At 42.9% G+C, this 23006-nt stretch overlaps 1 protein-coding gene across 1 annotated transcript in view; it reads left to right on the top strand.

The window, feature by feature from the left end:
• Positions 1-19010, top strand: part of LOC137267899 (ubiquitin conjugation factor E4 B-like) — a 36726-nt gene extending 17716 nt beyond the window's left edge. The window contains exons 11-24 of the mRNA XM_067802343.1: positions 2056-2169; positions 2560-2649; positions 3015-3120; positions 3328-3569; positions 5407-5534; positions 6238-6336; positions 13006-13241; positions 13504-13630; positions 14335-14479; positions 14890-15024; positions 16254-16445; positions 16946-17120; positions 17361-17507; positions 18083-19010. Coding sequence (XP_067658444.1) covers positions 2056-2169; positions 2560-2649; positions 3015-3120; positions 3328-3569; positions 5407-5534; positions 6238-6336; positions 13006-13241; positions 13504-13630; positions 14335-14479; positions 14890-15024; positions 16254-16445; positions 16946-17120; positions 17361-17507; positions 18083-18144 — 1998 coding nt within the window. The 3' untranslated portion in view covers positions 18145-19010. The remainder of the gene's footprint in view (positions 1-2055; positions 2170-2559; positions 2650-3014; positions 3121-3327; positions 3570-5406; positions 5535-6237; positions 6337-13005; positions 13242-13503; positions 13631-14334; positions 14480-14889; positions 15025-16253; positions 16446-16945; positions 17121-17360; positions 17508-18082) is intronic.
• Positions 19011-23006: the final 3996 nt, after the last annotated feature.

The following is a 23006-nucleotide window of genomic DNA, read 5'->3' as shown; positions in this document are numbered from 1 at the left end:
GTTGGCAGATTCAGCTATGTGATATATGTTTCCCTTGAACTCTCTTGCTGAAAATGTGAATAACTGATTATTTAGCTTATCCTCACTCATGATTATTATTCTTATCTCCTCCTCCTCTATGCAAGTGACAGTGGAACACTTGAATCCCTTGTATGTCCTGTAAGGCAGACGTAAAAGTTCTCTCACCCACAAGTTGCCTCCCTTTTCCCACCAAAACAGTCTTGCCATGCTTGTCACTCTCCTTCATCACCCAAGCAGATGTTTTGACAAGCATTTGAGTCCCATATACAGTACTGTATCCTTTGATATTTAGATCCTTTTCCGAATCATGTATGTTTTTTGGCTATAGTTACCTTACATCATATGTCAAAATTATGAGAATATCTTTTCTTTTTATTGTAACATAAATTGAACATAATGTAGTTTGTTTATGTTTGATGAAATTTTGCTGTGACTACAGGTATCAGCTCTCATCAGCAGATCCACACCCCATTGCCCATCATGCAGTTATCCATGTTCTGCCAGTTTCCATTGCAGATTCTGTATTGATTTGTGGGGAAATCATCTCAAGTCACTGGGGATGATGCTGGTAATTGTATGTTGTTAGCTACTGTTGGAACCCATAATTCAGGTGCTTTGCTGAGTTCCTTACATGGGCAGTCGTCATTTGCTGGTCAGGATGTAGCTGCCTTGAAGAAAAGGTCTTCTATTTTTGAGTCAGCCTCATCAGAAGGGAAAAAGGAAGAAATCATCATCGTCTGTAGCAGAGAAGGATTTGTTTGCATCTAGAGCCTCCACAAAATCAACTCATTCCAGGTGGTCAATGCATCAGAGGTTGTTTAACGAAGGCATTGTGTCTCCAGACAAATTAGACGTATATGCAGACCATCCAATACTGCTGCCCAAAGTATCAGTAAAACCTACAAGAACGTCAGCGCAGACTACTTCAACGATGAGAAGATTAACCCCTGCAACTACGACAGCTGTTCAAAGACCAGTCTGCAGCAACGCAGTCTCCAGCAATGCAGACCAGACTCTAGCAACAGACCAGGCTCCAGCAATGCACACCAGTCACTAGCTGCAGACAGGATCCAGCAATGCAGACTAGGAGCCAGCAATGCAGATTAGGCTCCAGCAATGCAATATCAGTGCAGCTTCAGCACAGCTTTCTTTAAGACGGAGACAGCACAGCATTCTTGAACGCTTCAACTACATGATGTCAGTTCCAGCCTACAATGCAGAACTTCAACTCGTGTGACTTCATGAAGCAGTTTACTATACAGGTGATGCCTATGATGAAGCAACAGAGATCAGTGCATGAGGAAGCTTCATGGGATGGAAGTGACAGACGTTCAGAGAAGGAGGAGCGTTTGTGAAAGCAGGAGTTGTGAAGACAAAATTTGTGGAACCCAGAGCTCAGATCATTTAGAGAAGACATTGTGCCTCCAGGCAAAGCAGACATTCATCTAGATTCTCTGATTTTGCTGCCTGAAGTACTCTTGAGATCAGCGATTACCTTGACATAGACTATTTCATCGGTGACATGATCTACCACTGCAATTACGACAGCCACCCAGCCGTTAAGTGATCGACCAACATTGCAGAACTTCTTCCTAGGCATGTTCATAAGTTGTAAAGCAGATGGCCATGTTGGATCCATGTTTGGCTGAAGGAAAAGGTACATGCCAGAACCCAGTGATGTCAGACGTTTGAAAAAGCATCAAAGGTGGACCTCCAAGACCTCCCAACCTCCCCACATTAGACAATTTGGGTTGCCCAGCAAACCCTCGTGCAAAGGCTTATACAGGAAAGAGTGACAAGCATGGAAAGTCACATGACTGTTTTAATGGAAAAAGGGAGGCAGCTCATAGATGAGTAAACTTTTAGATCAGGTTTATGGGGGAACTAGGGATTCAAGTGTTCCACTATCATTCACATAGAAGAAGGAAATAAGCATAATAAGCATCAGGTCAGGATAAGTATAAAATGTCAGTTACACATAACAATTACATAATTATGAGAATATGGAGCTGATTGATGTCTTTTTCTTTTCAGTCTGAAGTTTTCAAAGTTGTCCACGCACTCCTTGTAAATGTTGAAACCAGGGATTCAGCAATGTCTTTCCTTGCATCTGCACTCATGAGAAATGCCAAACGCTCACAGATTCATGTGAGTTTCCTTCTTGTGTACTCTAAGAGTGTTTTAGTAATGATTACAGGTTTATCTCCTTCAGTTTTTGTCTATTTTTATTTCTGTACTTGAAGGTTAATGTGTTATCCTCCGAAGTGGGAGGGAATATAAGTCATCTGTCTGAGATGATGTGGACACATTTTCTCAAAAAAACGTTATAGATTGGGAAACCAAGTTTGGTATGTGTTTTCAGGGTATAATGCCTTGATTGAGTTCAAAAACTGGAACTAGGATCAGAACATTGTGGTGGGGAACCATGGCATCTTGTTAATGGCAATACAGTTACACTGATTGTAATCCTTGCTGCTTGAACAGCCTGAAATGTGTTGATGACCCACCTAGTGTATCAGGTGTTCTTGTGTTTGGCAGGTTGATGAACGATTTGTGTCAGGTGATGGCTTCATCCTCAACCTCATGTCAGTGTTGCAGCAGTTGTCAGTGAAGATAATGTTAGACAAGGTGAGTCCAGTGAAGCATACTGTACATAGCTGTGCCTCCCAGTATGTTGTATGACTTCACTGATTCATTTTAACATCATTCATCTGTATGCATAAGCATTAGACAAGGCAATGGTTCAGTGAGCTCTCAATCATTCTCAGCTCCATGGTGAACATACGACCAAAGCTGCCTGTGATATGCCAGTTGGGTGACCATAGGTCATCATGCCAACATGCTCTTGGATGTAGCCTCATCATCAATCACCAGTTTATCTGGATCAGCTCCTGTTTACAGACCATCAAGCTAAAATATCACTGACGATAGTGTCCCAAACTTTCACTTTATGCTGTAATCCACATGTTCGACTCTCTGCTTCTGTTGTCCAGGTTGACCCCTACTATCCATTCCACCCCAAGGCTAGGGTTTCCACCAAGTCAGAATCTCGCCTCCACAGCACAGCAGCTGAAGCAGACAAATGGATGGATGATCTATGTAAGTTAACAAAACCTACTGATAAGCCTATCTCCTGTGAGGGGAGATCACTCTGTGTGCTGATGCAGCATGTCTGGATACTCTGTTGACCTACAAGTAATTATTCATATCTTAGGATTTAGTTTAATGACTTAATGTGGGTCGTAATGCCTTTTGTGTTAATTGTATTTTTTATACTTATTTACTACCTTTTCGGTCATTCTGCAGACAGTAAACCCAACCCACCGTGGCAAGACCCCAAGTTCCCCACCGAGTGTTTCTTCCTCACCCTTCACTGCCATCACTTATCCATTACTCCCATCATGCGCAAATATCAGCGCCGGCTTCGTGCAATTCGAGATCTCAACCGCATGGTGGAGGAGATGGAGGGGACAGAGACACAGTGGAAGATCCTGCCCACAGCAGGCAGGAACAGGGAGATGCTCAAGAAGTGGAAGTCTCAGGTCCAGGTGGGTGATGTTTCATGTGTATAGGACTGGATGAGGAAGGTGGCTGTGTGAGCAGGATGGGAGGGGGCCGCTCTGTGAGCTAGGTGGGACCAGGTGGGTAAGGGTTGCAATGTCAGCTAGGTGGGACCAGGTGGGTGATGTCTCATGTATATAGGACTGGATGAGGAAGGTGGCTGTGTGAGCTGGATGGGAGGGGGCCGCTCTGTGAGCTAGGTGGGACCAGGTGGGTAAGGGTTGCAATGTCAGCTAGGTGGGACCAGGTGGGTGATGTCTCATGTGTATAGGACTGGATGAGGAAGGTGGCTGTGTCAGCTGGATGGGAGGGGGCCGCTCTGTGAGCTAGGTGGGACCAGGTGGGTGATGTCTCATGTGTATAGGACTGGATGAGGAAGGTGGCTGTGTGAGCTGGATGGGAGGGGGCCGCTCTGTGAGCTAGGTGGGACCAGGTGGGTAAGGGTTGCAATGTCAGCTAGGTGGGACCAGGTGGGTGATGTCTCATGTGTATAGGACTGGATGAGGAAGGTGGCTGTGTCAGCTGGATGGGAGGAGGCCGCTCTGTGAGCTAGGTGGGACCAGGTGGGTGATGTCTCATGTGTATAGGACTGGATGAGGAAGGTGGCTGTGTCAGCGGGATGGGAGGGGGCCGCTCTGTGAGCTAGGTGGGACCGGGTGGGTGATGTTTCATGTGTATAGGACTGGATGAGGAAGGTGGCTGTGTCAGCTGGATGGGAGGGGGCCGCTCTGTGAGCTAGGTGGGACCAGGTGGGTAAGGGTTGCAATGTCAGCTAGGTGGGACCAGGTGGGTGATGTCTCATGTGTATAGGACTGGATGAGGAAGGTGGCTGTGTCAGCTGGATGGGAGGGGGCCGCTCTGTGAGCTAGGTGGGACCAGGTGGGTGATGTCTCATGTGTATAGGACTGGATGAGGAAGGTGGCTGTGTCAGCGGGATGGGAGGGGGCCGCTCTGTGAGCTAGGTGGGACCAGGTGGGTGATGTTTCATGTGTATAGGACTGGATGAGGAAGGTGGCTGTGTGAGCTGGATGGGAGGGGGCCGCTCTGTGAGCTAGGTGGGACCAGGTGGGTGATGTCTCATGTGTATAGGACTGGATGAGGAAGGTGGCTGTGTGAGCTGGATGGGAGGGGGCCGCTCTGTGAGCTAGGTGGGACCAGGTGGGTGATGTCTCATGTGTATAGGACTGGATGAGGAAGGTGGCTGTGTGAGCTGGATGGGAGGGGGCCGCTCTGTGAGCTAGGTGGGACCAGGTGGGTGATGTCTCATGTGTATAGGACTGGATGAGGAAGGTGGCTGTGTCAGCGGGATGGGAGGGGGCCGCTCTGTGAGCTAGGTGGGACCGGGTGGGTGATGTCTCATGTGTATAGGACTGGATGAGGAAGGTGGCTGTGTCAGCTGGATGGGAGGGGGCCGCTCTGTGAGCTAGGTGGGACCAGGTGGGTAAGGGTTGCAATGTCAGCTAGGTGGGACCAGGTGGGTGATGTCTCATGTGTATAGGACTGGATGAGGAAGGTGGCTGTGTCAGCTGGATGGAAGGGGGCCGCTCTGTGAGCTAGGTGGGACCGGGTGGGTAAGGGCTGCTCTGTGAGCTAGGTGGGATCAGGTGGGTAAGGGTTGTAATGTCATTTTGGTGGGACCAGGTGGGTGAGGGTTGCAATGTCAGCTAGGTGGGACCAGGTGTGTGAGGGTTGCAATGTCAGCTAGGTGGGACCAGGTGGATGAGGGCTGAAATGTCAGCTTGGTGGGACCAGCTGGGTGAGGGTTGCAATGTCAGTTTGGTGGGAACTATGCTTCTTCTAAATATCTGTTGTTGATATTTTCAGAGGCTGCAGAAGAGCAAGTTGTGTGCAGATGCTGGCGTTTTGGATGCCAATATGTTGCGGAAGTGTCTCCAGTTCTACACCCTGGTTGCTGAGTTTGTCATTAAGGCAGCAGATCCAAAACACCAGGGGTAAGTTGGGTTTTGCATTTGTAGCATCTTGTCTGATGAGACCTGTGAAGGTCTTGATTTAGAACAGGCCTTCAGCAATGCATGTTTGCCATGAAAGACGACTATGCTTGTCATAAGATTAACGGGATTGGGTGGTCAGGCTTGCTGACTTGGTTAACACATGTCATCGGTTCCCAATTGCGCAGATTGATGCTCATGCTGTTTATCACTGGATTGTCTAGTCCAGACTCAATTATTTACAGACCGCCGCTATACAGCTGGAATATTGCTGAGTGCGGCATGAAGCTAAACTCACTCACTCGCTCTTATCTGAGTCATCGTCAGTTTCATGGGTGTAGCTCATATTTAAGCAGTGTCACAAATGAAGTGGCATGTTTTGGGGTGGACAAGTACTCTAAGATTCTGTCTCTTGCAATGTAGAGTTATGTCCCTTAGCTGTCAGGATTTGCTTCATCAGCATGACCTTTATTGATGGGTCATGCTTCATTTTGTCATTCCATTAACATAATGCATGGTAGACTGAAACAGTATTTAATCAAATTTGTCTTCTCATTCTTGCACGAAGAGGTATATTCAGTTTGTTGATGTTATTGATGTTTGCCTATTATGATGTGCTTGTAGCAGTAATTCATGAGTTGGACATGTTGTTGCCATATAATGTGATTACTTGTAGTTATATCCAGTGGCTGGTATGTTGTTGCAGGACTCACCTTCCACTGCCTACAGACGTTCCTATGCAATTCTCAGCCTTACCTGAGTTCTACGTGGAGGACATAGCTGACTTCCTGCTCTTTGTGCTCCAGTAGGTGCTCCTGATACTCTCATTATACAGCTTATGGGAATGTTTCACCTCATTATGTTAATATACACACAAGAAACTAGAGCAAGTCTCATATGCATGCAGGTTTATAACATGGAACTGAGGCTGTTAATCATTTAATAGTTGCTTGGAGGGAGGGATTCTTTTTTTTTTTACAGGAAATCCTATATTTCCCCGATACTTCCATTTTTGTTCCCCATGTTTGTTGTTGATTCAGTATATGGGGTTTCATTCAGTGGTAAAACATACATGGTGCAAACATGCTGTTTGTGTCACTGTGAACCTGAATACAATTGATACTTTCACATTTGTTAAAAACAAGTAGAACATAGTTTGTACTTTTTAGACAACTGAAGCGTTTGAGATATTTATACTTTTCTTTCATACAAATGAACTGAAGACAAATATTCCTGAAATAGTATGCAGTGCAAAAGAAAAAAAATTTCCATATCCTGACTCATGCTTATTTTGCTTATCTCCTCCCTCTTTGTGAAGATAGTGGAACACTTGAAATCTCTTGAAGTTCCCATGTAATTGAAGCTGATGGACAACACACTCACCCACCAGAAGCCTCCCTTGCCCACCCAAACAGTCACATGACCATCCTTCACACACTCTCCTTCATCGCCCGATAAAGACAGTTGGAGGCACTTTGGGTGCAATAAGTCTTTGCTTAATTTTTGGTCCTATAATCTAGATTATGTCATATTTGGTTTTTGGATTGTAATTACTGTAATCTTTATGTAAAATTTATATATTTTGGTGGATTTTGGACACATTTTTTTCATCAACATAGTCGTCTAAGTTGATGAAATTGTGTTCCCAGTGTAAATTACGCCTATTGGTGGTTGATCTGCATGTAGTATGTCCTTCATGCAAACCTGTTTGTTTTTTGCAAGAAGTTATGTGATTCAGAATTTGTGTTATATTTATATTCTGTTCAAAGGCATGCAAAGGACAATGCAGGCTATTGCTAGTCATGTCTGAATCGGTTGATTCTGCATCTTGTTACCACAAGTTGTTAACAGCTGACATTCATCATTTTTGTGATCAGCCAGGGGGCATGGTCGAGATACCAGTGAGTCTTTGTCTGGATCTCAGAAGAGAACATCATCAGAATCATGATCATCTCAACTTAGGTTGAAGTCGTCTTCATCAAAGAGTAAGTCTTCAACTACTGGACCTGTGCTGAAACAACACTCAACAACTTCATCGAAGTCCTTCAGCGATGAGATTGTCCCTCCAGATGAATGTCACTTCTACGATGAACCTCCACTACTACTTCCTGAGGTACAGATCATTGAGCAGCGTCTTCTAGACCTTCATCAACTACGTTGTCTACAACACTGCTTCCTTCAGATAGTCTATAACCTATGCGGACATCTACAATATCTAAACTCAACACATCAGAGGAATGGAAATGCCTGTCAGCAGTTACAACTACTGTTGCCTTTCGTGACTGTTCATTGGCTGCAATAGGTCCATCGAATGAAGAAAAGGCTTTATATGCACGCTCCCATTCATGCAAATCATCACCATCGGCTGTATCCTCATGTCACAGTATGGATGATGTTCCTTCCATTAACTCACCGAGTGTTTGCACTCATAGATCCAAGCTGCAAGCGTTCACTATATGCACCCCTCTTTCGTTGGAGACGCTGTCATCATTTGTCGTCTTCATCAGATACAGACTCTTACAGGAAAGAGTGAAGGCAGTCACAGAATGGTAGTTGTTCTAGGCATACACATTGACAGGAGGACCATAATGACGTTCACTGTATGGACTTAGTTCCCAACTCACGGATGAACGCACGGAAGGATGAAGATGGACGTTGTCGATCTCCATCACCAGAGGAAGCCCTCTTCTCATATTCAGAGATTACATCGTGGATCACAAACAGTTTGGACCTAGTCTCACCATCAAAAGACTCTAACGAGGCTCATACCTCCATGATGAGTTACGAGGACATCAACACTTTGACATTTATGCCAATCTACCATACCAGAAACTTTGTCTAGAGCCTTTCAGATGGTGTATAAGTATCAGCAAAAACACATCCCAGCCTTTAGCTCTCATCAATTCCCACTTCATCATGTGGAGCCCTTTATGAAAGTGCCTGAAGTAGATGAGGCAAAGACTAACAGCTAGTCTCTGAAATGAACATATTTTACTGAAAAAAGGTCCATAGTGAAAAAAAATAATGTAATGAAATGGAGCCCTGAGACTTTCTTCATTTTCAGAGACTAAACAAATCTGCAGAGAGATAATTTCTGGGAATTTCTAAACACATGCAAAGATCCTTATCACCAATTACAGACACGCCACTGAAGGTGTATGTGACAGGACTTTTTATTGCCCCCAACATCACCCTACCCAGCCCAGACCCCTACTCCCTCTCAGTGTGGTGTGGGCAGCGCAGGGGAAGCATCAAGTGTCGCAACCACATAGCTCAGGGTTAGTCTCTTGAGACTAATGCTATGGCTGGAAAACTGGATGTATCCAAAACTCCAACAGAGATATCAAATTCTGTCAAATCAAAATATTCTGTCTGCATTATATACATGGCAGTTTGATTGAAATCACATGGAACAGGAGAAAAACTGTTTATTGGAAGTAGTAAGACAGAGCCATGTCTTTGATTGAAATGTTTTACAAGTAACAGTTAACAGGAAATGTTCAACACACACAGTCTGTAGAAAAATGTTCACATGAGGTCGCTCATATGGACAATCTTGTAAAACCCTTTGAAAAGATTGTCATCGATTTGTACCTGTTCTGTGGAATTGAAGTCACAAAACAACTGAGATTAAAAAAAATGTCTGATGTACAGACCCTGAAGCAAATATATCCAAGAAAGCCCATGCAAGTCTAGAAAATGTGGCAAGTCTAGGTTCCCTTAGCTTCTGAAAGTGAAGAAAGTCTCAGTCTCCATTTTATTATGTTATTCTTATTTTTGTTTACTGTGACCTTTTCCCAGTAAAATATGTTCATTTCAGAGAATAGTTGTTAGTCTATCTAAGATATTGTGAGTCAAGGGACTCGCTCGGGAAGATAGTATTCCAGGAAGGAAGATCAGGAATCTTGTATAAAACCCGACACGTGTTACCTCGTGGTGAGAGAACAGGGCAGGAGGTCTTGGCCAAGTGTGGTGCCATGGGGGAGCTGTGGGGGAGCTGCCCCATGAATTTATACTGAACACCAGTGACAGCAAGAGATCAACTGATAATTACTAGCCATATACTGGCTATGAATTCAGCAGATTGGTACAGACCCTGAAGCTATGGAAATCTAGACTTGCCACATTTTCTAGACTTGCGTGGACTTTCTTGGATATTTATACTTCAGGGCCTGTACGACAGACTAGATGAGGCATACAAGCTCATCAATGAGACTCACAATAGATCCTACAAAGTGGAGGATAAACATCTGGCTCAGTTGGATACAACCACTCGGCGTACCTTCCTTGGACTCGCCTGGTCCAGGGCTATCAAAGAGGCTCTCATCTCCAAGTTAATCAACCCAGAGAATGAAAAAGAAAGGATAATCCTCTCTGCACTTATCACACAGAAGGAGGATCGACAATTCATTTTGGGACATCTAGCCTGGACGCCGGGGGAATTGAATTAACTAAGCCAACAAGGTCTACTATCATCGTCATCTTGGGGTGACAGCTTTACTAACCCCTTGTGTAGAGCTCCCTGGCCCGCATCCACAGTATTCAACGGCATAATTCAGGATGTTGCTAAATCTGTTACTTTGAACTCCTGGTAAGTAATGACAATAAAGTCGATTGACACTTGACAACTGTCCGAAAACAGAATTCTCAGTGTTACTCCAACAAGTCAAAGTTCTCCGGGGTTCAGAGAGCGAGAGACAACAAGTAAAGTGCTCGTGACAGCAAGGGCTCATTTCTTTGCTCCACAGGAGGAAGCAGGCGCTACCATGGAATAGGACACCCTGCCAGGAGCAGTAAAGGAGGAGATGAAAGCTGTAATCAATGCAGTGCAGCATTGGTCGACAGCATAGAGGAAAACACTACTGATACTTCATACAGACAACTTCACAGTAGCATTCTACATAAACAAGCAAGGATCAATACAATCTTATGCAGTGCTACATCACACCTTTCAACACCTTTCAACTCAGTGACTTGAACCTCCACATAAAGGACACTCTGTCACACCCTCTACAGCCATCTCCAATGGAATCGGGAGGTGTTTCGACTCCCGCTAACAGATCGTGATGGATGTACACGGTATTTTATCAGAGTCACATGGACCAATCTAAACTTGACATTCTTACATGAGGCTAGATAAGTAAACTTATCCTCAATACTTTTTGGTACACTCCACTACTGAGTCTAACAAAACCTTATGAGAGGTCATGTCAGGTAACCATTGAGATTGACCACAGCTTACCAAATCGCGAAAGTGCACATTCACACATACCTTTTGAAATTTTTATCTCGAAAAGGTTTTTCCACGAATGATTCCGAATGCTATTTAGCATACGCTTGCTACCAGGTGATGCACACGGCGTACATACAACCATGACAACGGTGAGTAAACAATCACTGAAAATGGTGTTTTTGGCAATACTGAAGAATGTTACCTTGCAAAAATATTAGCTAATTCTGACCATATCCACAGAAACCCCAAAGCGTATATACTGGAGATCAAATAACTGTGTTATATGCAGATATGTTTGTGGAGAGTGAAAGTCCCTCCGAACCCTAAATAGTAGCCATTGTGTGATTGGTTAAATCTGTTTAACCGTCTCGCATTTGATTGGACTGTCATTGGTCACTCAAAGGTTACCAAACGCGACCTTCTAGTAGGTTTTGTAAGACTCAGTGGTGGAGTGTAACGAAATACACTGAGACGAAGTTTGCTTAGACTGAAGTGGACTCAAAGGTTCTACACTCTCAACATGCTTGGCAGCATTCAGCTTTGTTATCACCATGAAAATTGGGATCAAGCTGACTAAAGTACCGGAACAACTACTTGCCTTACTACACTCATTAAAGCTGAAAGACCAACAACACAGATTTAAGGCTCCAGCATAGGACTTAGATGTTGTACTACAATGCCTCGTGAGTGATGTCTACCAGCCGCTGAACCTAACATCTCTTGAATTATTGACACAAAAAACGCAACTGCGGCATGGATTTCAGAAATGCATGCTCTGGACTTTGATCACACATGATTTGACTCCAGTCATCATGAGATTGTACATCACGTTGTATCACCAAACTTGACTGTCTGCACAACCGGAGAGGCAGTTCGACATCCTAGCTTTATCTACAGTCCTACAGATTTATCATTATACCCAGTCAGAGTGTTGAAAACATAATTTCAACGTACAATGACAAGGAGACTACATTTCAATTGCCTATTCATCCCAATATCTTCTGATACACCTACGGAAGTATCCTGCAACACTATCTCAGTATGGATGAGAGCCGTTATACTGAGGGGCCTACAAAGCAGCAGGACTCGAACCTCCAATCCACATGAAGTGAGAGCCTGAGCGTCAACACTCACTCTACATGGAAGCTGCTCGTTAGCAACTATAATGGAGGGCTGCTTTTGGAAATCGATCATGGTGTTTGCCAATCACTACCTGCGAGACATCGTCACAGAGAACGTCACCGGCATTGCACAACAACTAACGGCTCCACACAGGCGCTGAGTTTCACGCATTCTTTATATCACATGACTTGTTGAGACCAAAACTTTCTGTGGAATGTAATGTTTGAGAGTCCATAAGCATGTCTTGAACAGGCTGGCACGAGCGACTCTGTACTCATAATGAAGATACTTGTACATGAAGAAGAGTCACTGGACTTGACTGGAGATCTTGACATACATATACATTAGACTCTAGCAGGACATTAGCAGATCTAAATATCATCACGTTCCAGTCAACGAATGCCTCAAGAGAAGACAAATTCAGGTGGATGTGATCCCACCACCATTGCATAGATAAATATTGGAAGAACAGGACTGAACTATCGCCATTATAGTTCCCGAAGGGGGGTAAGTACTGGGTGTACTTATATGGCAGTCAACATAATCCAGTGAGGCCTGACCCACAGCTGTTTCCCTAGGATTCGGTAAGCAGAATAAACATGAGTCAGGATAATGAAAAATATGTAACTTTCTGAATAAAATTGATATTTCATACTTATCCTGACTCATATGATCAGCCCTCCCAACCGCCCCTCTCAGGCACGCTGAATTCACTGTAATTCTCGTGTCTGGTGTATGAGATTTGAAGAGAGTGGCAAGCATGGCTGGTCATATGACCGTAATGGCGGGAAAAGGGTAAGTGTATTGTATGTCCGCTATCTTCACATAGAGGGAAGAGGTAAGCATAATGAGCATGAGTCAGGATAAGTATAAAATATCAAGTATATTCGGGAAATTACATTTTGATCATGTGAAATACTGTGTGTGTAGGAAACTTGTATTGGTATTAGAACAGCTGTTTGCTGCACATAACATTAAGCATTAGGAGAGAGAGAAACTGAGTGCATAGATAACTTGTATGGAGCTGCAAGTGATCTTAGTCAATATCATCAAGTTATAGTGTGCATCGTCATAGTACATGACTTTTAGAGGTGACTAACATGTCTGTGTGTGTGCTAGGTACAACCCCCAGATCCTGGATGACCCAGCAACAACCAAGATCCTACAGCTGCTAATAGTGCTGGTATGTAACGGGTCGTACATCAGCAACCCATACCTGGTGGCTAAGCTGGTGGAGGTGATGTTTGTCCTGCAGCCTACAGTGCAGCCCAAGGCAGGGAAGCTCAATGAGGCCTTACTGCTGCACCCTCTAGCCCTGGAGTTTCTGTCTCCAGCGCTCATGCAGTTCTATACAGGTCAGTAAAGGAAACCTGGTGTGGTGCAGTGTTTCCAGGGGAATATCAGGGGAAAGTATGAAGCTCTGTGATGTATAGATTTGCGCTTCAGTGTCAGAGCTACAGTCCATTTGGATTCAGAGGAGAACCATGAATGATAAAATATCTTGAAATAGGGACAAGTGCTCATGACATAAACAAGACACATGATCCTGAAACATCTATACCCAACAGGATGTGAAATCTGAAGTTCTGTGATCCATCATGGAAATTTTTGTTGCAGAAATTGAAACAACCGGTGCCAGTAGTGAATTCTATGACAAGTTCACCATCCGGTACCATCTGAGCATCATCTTCAAAACCATGTGGGGCATGCCCGCCCATCAGTCACGACTCGTGGAAGAGGCAAAGTAAGACACTGGGACTACCCCGATGTCACTCCCTCCTGGGCCTCATTTCACAAAGCTCTCGTAAGGCTAAGGTCTCGTAACTTTTCTCGTAGCATTTGTACCTGGCATACTGTAACATAGGAGGTGCAAAGGCTACGAGAAAAGTTACGAGACCTTAGGCTACGAGAGTTTTGTGAAACGGGCCCCTGATTCCAGTTGGAGGCAGTACTAGATATGGTCTTTGAGCTTATTTTGACCATGCCAGTTGGAATTGTGTTATGAATCTTAGGGAAATGCCATTCTTTAAACCTTTGTGATCCATCCTTTTGCTACATCTATCAGCATGTGTGTAGGAATTTAGTTTCATGCCACTTTTAGCAATATTCCATCAGTATCGCTGTGGGGAACACCAGAAATCTGCTTCAAACATTGTACCCATGTGGGAAATCAAACCAGAGACTTTGGTGTGATGAGTGAATGTTTTAACCACTTGGCTACCTTGATGCCCCCATTAGTATGGCATCCCCACAGTAGATTCTATATGTTATATTACTAATAGTTGCTTCTGCACATTTTTGAAAATCATTATTATATACTTGTATTGAGTATTCGTCATGTAAGTAAAAATAAAAACAGTTTAAGTCATTTCAAGCAGTGATGTTAACTTAAAGTGGAAGTATGTAAGCTATGTATGATACTATCTGCTATTGATTTCTGTGTTTCAGTAATAGCAAGCACTTTGTAAAGTTTGTTAATATGTTGATGAATGACACCACATTCTTGCTGGACGAGAGTTTGGACTGTCTCAAGAGAATCCATGAAGTTCAGGAGCTCATGGACAACAAGTCTCAGTGGGATGCTCAGCCAAAGGTTCGAAGCATTTCTGTGCTTATACACCCTCAACCAACTCAGTCAGCATCTGCAGTCACTTTTCAGTTCTGGACCTTAAGCCTTTCTCTGTTATCACCCTAAAAACACCTCAAACATTACCCTCAAAGATCTCTACCCTCTCTGAAATATCTCCACCTTTGCCATCAAATATTTCTGCCTTTGCCCTCAAACATTTCTACCCTTACCCTCAAACATCTTTACCCTTACCCTTAAACATCTGCACCCTTGCCTTCATACCACTTGCTGTCCACGTCTTAATCATTTCTGTCCTGTTTGGTCAAGGTTTTCATCCCATCCATGTCCTCCATCTGCAACCTGTCCCTATGTTATCTAGTTAATGTACTCACACATCTCTTTCTTTGTTTGAAACATTTTATTATATGTTTCAGGATCAACAGCAATCTCGGCAAAGACAGCTTGCGATGGATGAACGCCAGTGTCGGTCGTATCTAACACTTGCCACAGAGACAGTTGACATGTTCTACTATCTCACAGAAAAAATACAGCGCCCTTTCTTAATACCTGTAAGTTGGTCACCACGAACTCTAGGGGATATGTGTTGGAGGAACCACGACTACTCGGGTTTACAAGAGATTGTGAACTACGTGAGGAGGGATGTCCCAACTCTCAGGGTTCACAATCTATAGTAAACCCAATTAGGAGTAGTGTCTCCAACTTATCAACCATTTTTGTGTAAAATATCTTTAAAATAATATATAACAATCAATATCACTGGGTTCCGGTGCCTTATAATAGATCTCCATGGGGTACATGGTATAGCGAGGGTGTTGACATCACATGGCCGATTTTCACACAAAGCTCATGCATTCCATGTAGGAACACATGGTTCATGCTGACAAATGGTCTCATGCTTCACGGCGATCCTTCATAGCCTAGTGGATAGAAACTGCCAAACTAAAGAGCAAAGGGTTGCACGTTTGAAACCAGATATTGCCACAATTTATTGATAGTTTTCAATAACATGATATTTTACAATCAGTGATAGCAAGAGCCTGTCTTAGAAATAATCGCAGTTACGTCTTGGGTATTTACAAATCACATCCCGGGGATGTACTATACACATCTCTGATTATATAGGCTAACCATGTGATATGATCCTGAAAAGACCACTATACGCGAGATGACCACTATACGCGAGCAAGGTTGATGAAGGATTTCCATTTTATTTGTCCATCTGTTCATCAGAAATTATGATGACAGATTTTCTCAGAAACCATTATGAGGATATGAATGCCTTGTTTGAAAACAGAAAATATCGTACAATTTGTTACAGAGTTATGTCCTTTGTCATGCATCTCTTGACTTTGTACACATTATCCCCAATTGGGACAGAATTTCTCATTAAATTTGATATGTGGTTTTAGGACATGAATACATTGGTGGAGTTTGAAAATGGAAAATGAGTTACAATTTGTCACAGAGTATTGGCAAGTATGATGCTGGTTCTTTTTTTTCACTTTTGTTGTACTGTGATTATCTCAGTAACTGTTATAGAAGGGAAACCAAGTGTGGTATGTGCTTTCAGGGCATGAATACATAGGCGGATCCAGAGGTGGGGTGCACACACTCCTTTCTCATAGAGCTGTATCTGTCCCTGCAATATAATGGTGTAGGAACTGTAGGGCAGGGGATTTTGATGACTATATATTCTTGTCCTGTCTTGACTCCATTGAATGAGGAGACAATCACTAAACAGAAGGGACCAATACTAACTTGTTATTATCTGTTCCAGGAACTAGCAGACCGACTAGCAGCAATGTTGAACTTTAACCTCCAGCAGCTATGTGGCGCCAAGTGTAAGAATCTGAAAGTGAAGAACCAGGAGAAGTATGGCTGGGAACCCAAGAAACTTCTCAACAGACTCACCGACATCTACCTGCACCTGGACTGTGAAGACTTTGCTAAGGCTATAGCCAACGATGAGGTGTGTGCTTGAAGACTTTGGAGATGGACCTTGGACTAAATGTTAACATTACCTTAGTGATTCTGTTACTGATCATCCTTCATTCTCTTACTGACTGACATCCAGACATCTCATATATGTACTAGCATGTGGTCTTCTGTGTAGAACTCAGGTTACAAATCCGTTGAAGTGATGCAACGTTGAGCACGGAGTGACCTTGTTTGACTCCAGAGAGTTTCTAGAACTTCTGTCCTATCCCAGATTGAAGCACATGTGATACATGTGGTCTCACTTTAGGCAAGTGAGTTTGTTCAAATTGTCTCTGTTCACCCAGGAGAAAATGGGCACCTGGTGGGATAAGTCATGTGGCTATCAACCTTCCAGCACTAAGAGGCAGCTTCAGTTAACTAGGGTAATAATAGTCAGATTGCACAGATTGCAACACTTTGAGCGTGTTCCTCTGTGGTGTGGAATTCAGCGCATTACAAATGCTCTTATTATTATCCTTGATTCTATTTCAGAGATCCTACAGGAAGGAACTATTTGAAGATGCTGTGTTACGGATGAGCAAAGCTTGTATAAAGACAGATGCGGAGATTGCCAAGTTCCGGCAACTCCAGAACAGTGTGGATGATATTGTAGCACAGAAAACAAAAGCAGAGTTAGACTATGGTGATATACCAGATGAATTTAAAGGTATCAGGAATATCTTGAAGGATCTCATATACAGTATCTTTATCTTATCCCTGCATTGGCCCTTTCATGATAGAGTATGTTATGACCAAGTATTTTTTACTCTTCTTAAATTGCATGTAATATGACAGGTTGGTTTGTGGCCAAGTCAAAAAATAACAGTGAATTAGTTAGTAGGAGCATTTTACATTGAGTTGTGTAAGTATGTTCTAGTTTTGGGAGTTAATGTGCTGGTTGTTGTAGACCCCCTGATGGACACGCTAATGGAGGACCCAGTATTACTGCCCAGCGGTCACATCATGGACCGACCCATCATCATCCGCCACCTCCTCAACTCACAGACTGACCCCTTCAACAGACAGCCCCTCACCGAGGAGCAGCTCACACCAGGTGGGTTGGTCCAGCCACAGGGTCTCCAGTTTATGGTCATAAACACTAATGAAATGTTGGACACATCTAGTTTTATCTAAGAAAGGGACCCTTTGTAATATGTGGCTATTGGTCGTGGTAATGATTTCAAGAGTAGGGGGAGGGGGTGTCACCCATTTTGTTTGTGGGGGAAAGAAGGTCCATCAATCTTGCACAAGTTTTATGGCAACTAGCAAGGATTTGTGTGCATAAAAATGTGAAAAGATTACTTTTAATACAAGGTAGGGGAGGAGGGCCATTGATTTTGTATAAAACATGCATGGGGATTACTTACTTTGTATATAAATTTTAGGGTGAGTCCTACACTAATTACATTCTTTTCCATGACATTATCTTCAGCACCCCTGGTACCTAAAATGAGCACAGATGATTTTGGATGGACCCTCTACTGTATAGAATATGTATGCGTGGTACTAAGGTATCAGTTATTGTTACAGCAATATATCCAACTTATCCATGGGCAATAAACCTCCTTTTCTGTAGTTCCTCAGCACCTCTGCCAGCCCAGTATTCCAATTCCATGTTTTTACTTGCAGACCTTGAACTGAAGAAGAAAATAGAAGACTGGAAAAGGTCAAAGAGGGGCTCCTCAAAGTGAGCCAAGAAAGGCAACACGTTTGTGAACAACGATTCTGTTGCCATGTCAACCCTGAGGAACACTGACCTTGTCATGGACTCCAATGAAAGCTGTTTCCTAACTCAATGAAATGTATAGGAACTGTCTCTTCATTCATAATTGACATTTGCACAGGGTTATCTTCTGGTTATATCACCAACCACAGGTTGTCGACACTTGCAAACAATCCTGAAAAGTGGCATTGTAGGACATGCATTTATAAAAGTCCAAGAAGTAGATCTTTATTTGTGATTCTGCATTTTTTTGTATTAAACATCAATATTCAATATCATTCTTTGCAAAACAAGAAAAAAATGATCTTGCTTGTTTTTATCATTAAGAGCAATTTTACTGTTAGCAATGTATTCATTTATATTTCCAGTATGTGGTGAATATAAATGTGATTCATTACAGGACATTATGTTGCTGGAAAAACTCAACTTTATTATTTCAGTGTATTCCAGGCAGTTATATTATTGATAAACTTATGCCTCAAGTTAATGTATTTCCTGAAACATATTTCAGTATATGTATGTGTCATAATGTTTGTCCAGTGCTTTGTGTCATGTCAACATAGGAAATCAAGTCACTCATCATATAGTTGACACAGAAACACTATGTTCGGTCCTTTTCTTAGGTGAAATGTGTCACTGGCACTGTTTCTAAATTTTAGGTTGAGAGAGTCTTTTTTCATAGACAGCTTTTTCTGAAGAAACTAAAACAATGTTTGTGTATGATATTTATGACTGATAATTTATAAATATTTTGTTAACATGTTGCAGCTATCAGGAAATTGTCATCATCTGAGTTTGTACCACAGGTATGATAGTAAAGGCATTTCCCAGTAATTAAGAAGTTTGTTCATTGTTTATGTTGACCTGAAAATGTGTTCAGTGTGTAACTTTGTTCTACAGCAATACTCCACGTGTATTATGGTTTGTTGAAAATACTGACATGGATGTTATAAGCAGTATGCTAAATAACCACTGGCCTGCTTGCCTGTGTCTAGTCAAAACTTGTCGTCATGCCAGTCGTCTAATGGTCACAAAATCAGTCAATGTCTATCACCTCTGTGATGTCTGATCGCACCTTTTCAGCTTGCAGTCCTATGTTCTCTCCTTTTTCTGGATGAGGGACCACTGTTTCCCAGGAGGATTTCATGTGCCTCCTCAAAGCCGACCTTTTTTCACATAACTAGACTCTGGATTTTGTCTGTACATATGTTCCTTGACTTTTTCTAATTTTGTCAAATCGCTAGTGAGCACCTTTTGGTGGATACAAGGCGCCACATAATTCCATTATTATTTTTAGTTCTACACAGATTCAGTTACAAACAGCTTCATGGTAAGAATCACCGTGATGACCTTGTGTAACGGCCACTGCATGGTTAACATCTAGTCATCTCATACAGTCTGGAAAACACGTGACTACGACTTACATCATACAACACATACTAAATAATCTGGGTCAACGTGACATCAGACAACTGTTTTACTGGTGCATGCCCTCCTCGACGAATGGGATAACCTACATTTGAGGGTCGCTAACAACACCATAGAGTTGACACGTCAGTGTTTCATAGCTAGCAACGGTAGAGAGCAGGTTGTGTTTACATGAAAAGTAAACGTCTAACGCCATATTTACTCATCGTGATATTGGCGGATCCGGGGCGAGTTGTAATTCTGGGACGAGTCACACACTTTGGAAACATTTTTCTAACATCGATTATTGGGTATCCAGTATTCTATAAGGAATCTCACAACACTAACTCGTCTAGCGCAGAAGTTCCAACAAGATTACACCATTACTATACAGGCAAATCAAATAATGATCATCCACTTCTCCTAACGGGTGTGACTGTCTGCCTGGTTCCGAATGGTATTCATTGATATGTTATACTGTTATTTTTCAGTTTCAATACGATGCCAGTCGAAACACACCACTGTGACAAAGATATACGAGGGTTGACTGAAAAGTTCTAAGCCTCACTGTGAAAAAAAGTTACAAAGTCCACGTTTGAGTAGTATAGGTAATGAGAGTTCTGGACCACTTTTCAAAAAACCCCTCTAAAAAGCCTCATTTACTAAATGAGGCTTTGGTGGGACCATTAGCTCTTGCTACTATTGCCCCTACTACAAAGCTACGCCATCACGTTTACCGTGACTTGGCAGGCGGTAACACTGTGCCGTACGGTACGATCAATAATTCTTCTCTTACAAACCCCCTACCCGGCCCACCCCTCAAGTAGTATAAGTTAGGTTCGTCGGCTTTCATATCCACTTTATCTATGTTGTAAGTTTTGACCGACCATATAGGATCGGTGGCTCGCTTACGGCTATGTTATGTTTATATCGATGAAACAGTTTAACGTGAACCGCCTATGATCTCTTTGGTGTTCGTAATAAAGGCTTGTTGGGCTTTTTGTATCCCCTGTTCTATGTACTTTTTTTTCTCATCCTCGCTGATAGCAGACTTACGAGACTTGGATCGAATATCTTGTTTCATTCCGTTATATTTTGTGAGTTCAGATAGGATTGAACGAAACTCCTCTTCTGAGATCTTACTGTCAGAGAGTGCCGTGGAAATTCGCTCACTCACTGTGTTCAGCTTTGCTTCGGCCAGAACCTTTATCTCATCGTGTTTCAATGCCTTACGATTAAGTCTGCGTGATACTAACTTAAGCGCCAACCCTACCAACCCTGTCACCCCAGCCGTTATTTCAATACCTAACACTATAGGTGCAGCCACGATGGTGGTTAACAACCCAACGCCTGCCGCCCCTAGTCCCATGCTGGTTGCCATAAGGGTAGTGTCAGCCCCATCCACGATATTGAAAGCTCTATGGTACTTTTTACATAGTGCTTTCCGCGTGTCACGGTCTTGTTCTAGTTGACGTTTCACATCACATAACTGCCTCAAGCGGAACCCATCTACGGTTTCCAGAGTCTTCGCTACTTCCTCTACGACTGGGTACAGACCCATCCTATAATATATATTTTGAAAGATATTTTAATTGGGTTTCAGTTAACTTTCTCTTAATGTATTTAAGGTTTAGAAGGTTTATACCAATAGTCAGGGTAATAGGTGAGAGTTTAATAGTCTCTCCTATTATTTCAATAGAAACCCCACTGAGGCTTGTTAAGTGTTTTATAGGTTCCGGTTGGTATCCTCGTTGTATAATAATACGGCAATATTGACCTGCGTGTTTGTAATCCCATCTTATTATCAACCCGGGTAAAATTTGGGTTACTCTCATGGTGCCATCACTCGTAAAGAAGACTTCTATGATGATTGTTAAAGGGTAGTATGATAGCTCAATACTGTCCGGGAAAGGTATATTAGTGTTAAATGTTAATTTATTGATTGACCCAACAGACCTTAACCTAGTTTTTATATTACCAAACCCTACTATGACTGCTACACCACCATCCGGAATGAACTCCCCGATCCAGTCACCGTTGTTTCTAATCTTAGTGATAAGATCATCTTCTTTTAGTGTGATATAAGGTGAGGCTAATGTTAAGTTGATCAACCATCTAGGCTCTTTTAAGTTTGATAACGACACTCGTCTGTACACGTTGTCTTTGAAGTGTAGGATATAAAATTCATCTTCCTCACCAGGCTCATCGAACCCCTCAGTATCTCCTAGGTCGTTAAGAGTAGTGTTGGGATGATAATTGGTCATTGTTATAATATTATGGTATAATTTCCAACTGGTTTTTTGGTACTAGTATAGGGAGGAACTTCATACCAATAAAGTGTATGTTGTTAGGTAGGAAGATCTTAGTTAGTGATATTTTGTTTTCCACGGTCACGTTGACACCCTGCAGACTGGTGTTGGAGCCGACACCAACCCGCACGTAAACGTGGCAAACTTGATCCTTGTGTCGTCTTTCCCACCCTAGTTTGACCCCTTTCACGATCTCGACGTCATCCCCCGATGGTTCCCCTAGGTAGACTTTGATGGCCAGTGTTACGTTTGATGGTATACCATCTAATAATTTGTCCACGCCTTCGAATTCAGACACCAACTGCAATTTCACGTTTTGTATGTTCGGTTTACTCGATAGCATGTGGAGTGGTGAATTGTTGATTTGGCTGATGACTACGCTACGTCTCTGAGTTGGAACGTAAGCCACGAGCAGGGTTCCATTGTTCACGACTTTGTTTAGGTAGTGGTCTTTGTTATCAGTGAACACGTAGGGGGAGAAGAGGTCAATATTAAGAAACCAGGTTTCGTAATCGGGTAACAACACCCACTTGTCATCTTCGGTGAAGACGAGCCTATATGGCCGGTTTTTGACGACGGTAGTGCGCTCAACATCGTCCAAGTCGAACAGTTTACCCCCGAACGATGGGTATATTCTCCAGTTGTCATCACCGGTGTTGACGAGGGCGTACTTAGTGTTGACTGTTGCTCCTGTGGTATCTATCATATCACTTAGGGTTCCACCGGAGGAGACTTCAACGCGTTTGTAAATGTTGTTTTTCAGTTGCAAGGCGTACGATTTACCATCTACTCCGGGAGCGTCGAAACCGCGCGTGTCTCCAAGGTCGGAGATCCCGATATTGACGCATTTTTTCACTCCGGGCCCTTGTGCGCTGGTCATGTTACGTGAAGCGTTAAGCTGAGGTATCCTATATTTACAGGATTATGATTTATATCTAACACCGATATTGTCAGCTCAGGTATGTTGCCCTGGGTTAATCTCTTATACTGCCGTGGTGAAAATGACTCGGTTCTACCGTCGTTGAATTTCTCAGTTTTCACCGGCACTGCTCTCAATATAGTGGAAGGGTGACCTCCTTGAATGTTATACGTTGTGCTCACCTGACCGAGATGA

This window comes from Haliotis asinina, chromosome 16 (assembly GCF_037392515.1).
Source record: "Haliotis asinina isolate JCU_RB_2024 chromosome 16, JCU_Hal_asi_v2, whole genome shotgun sequence".
NCBI classification, from domain to species: Eukaryota; Metazoa; Mollusca; class Gastropoda; order Lepetellida; family Haliotidae; genus Haliotis; species Haliotis asinina.
This window is presented reverse-complemented; position numbering and strand designations above follow the sequence as displayed.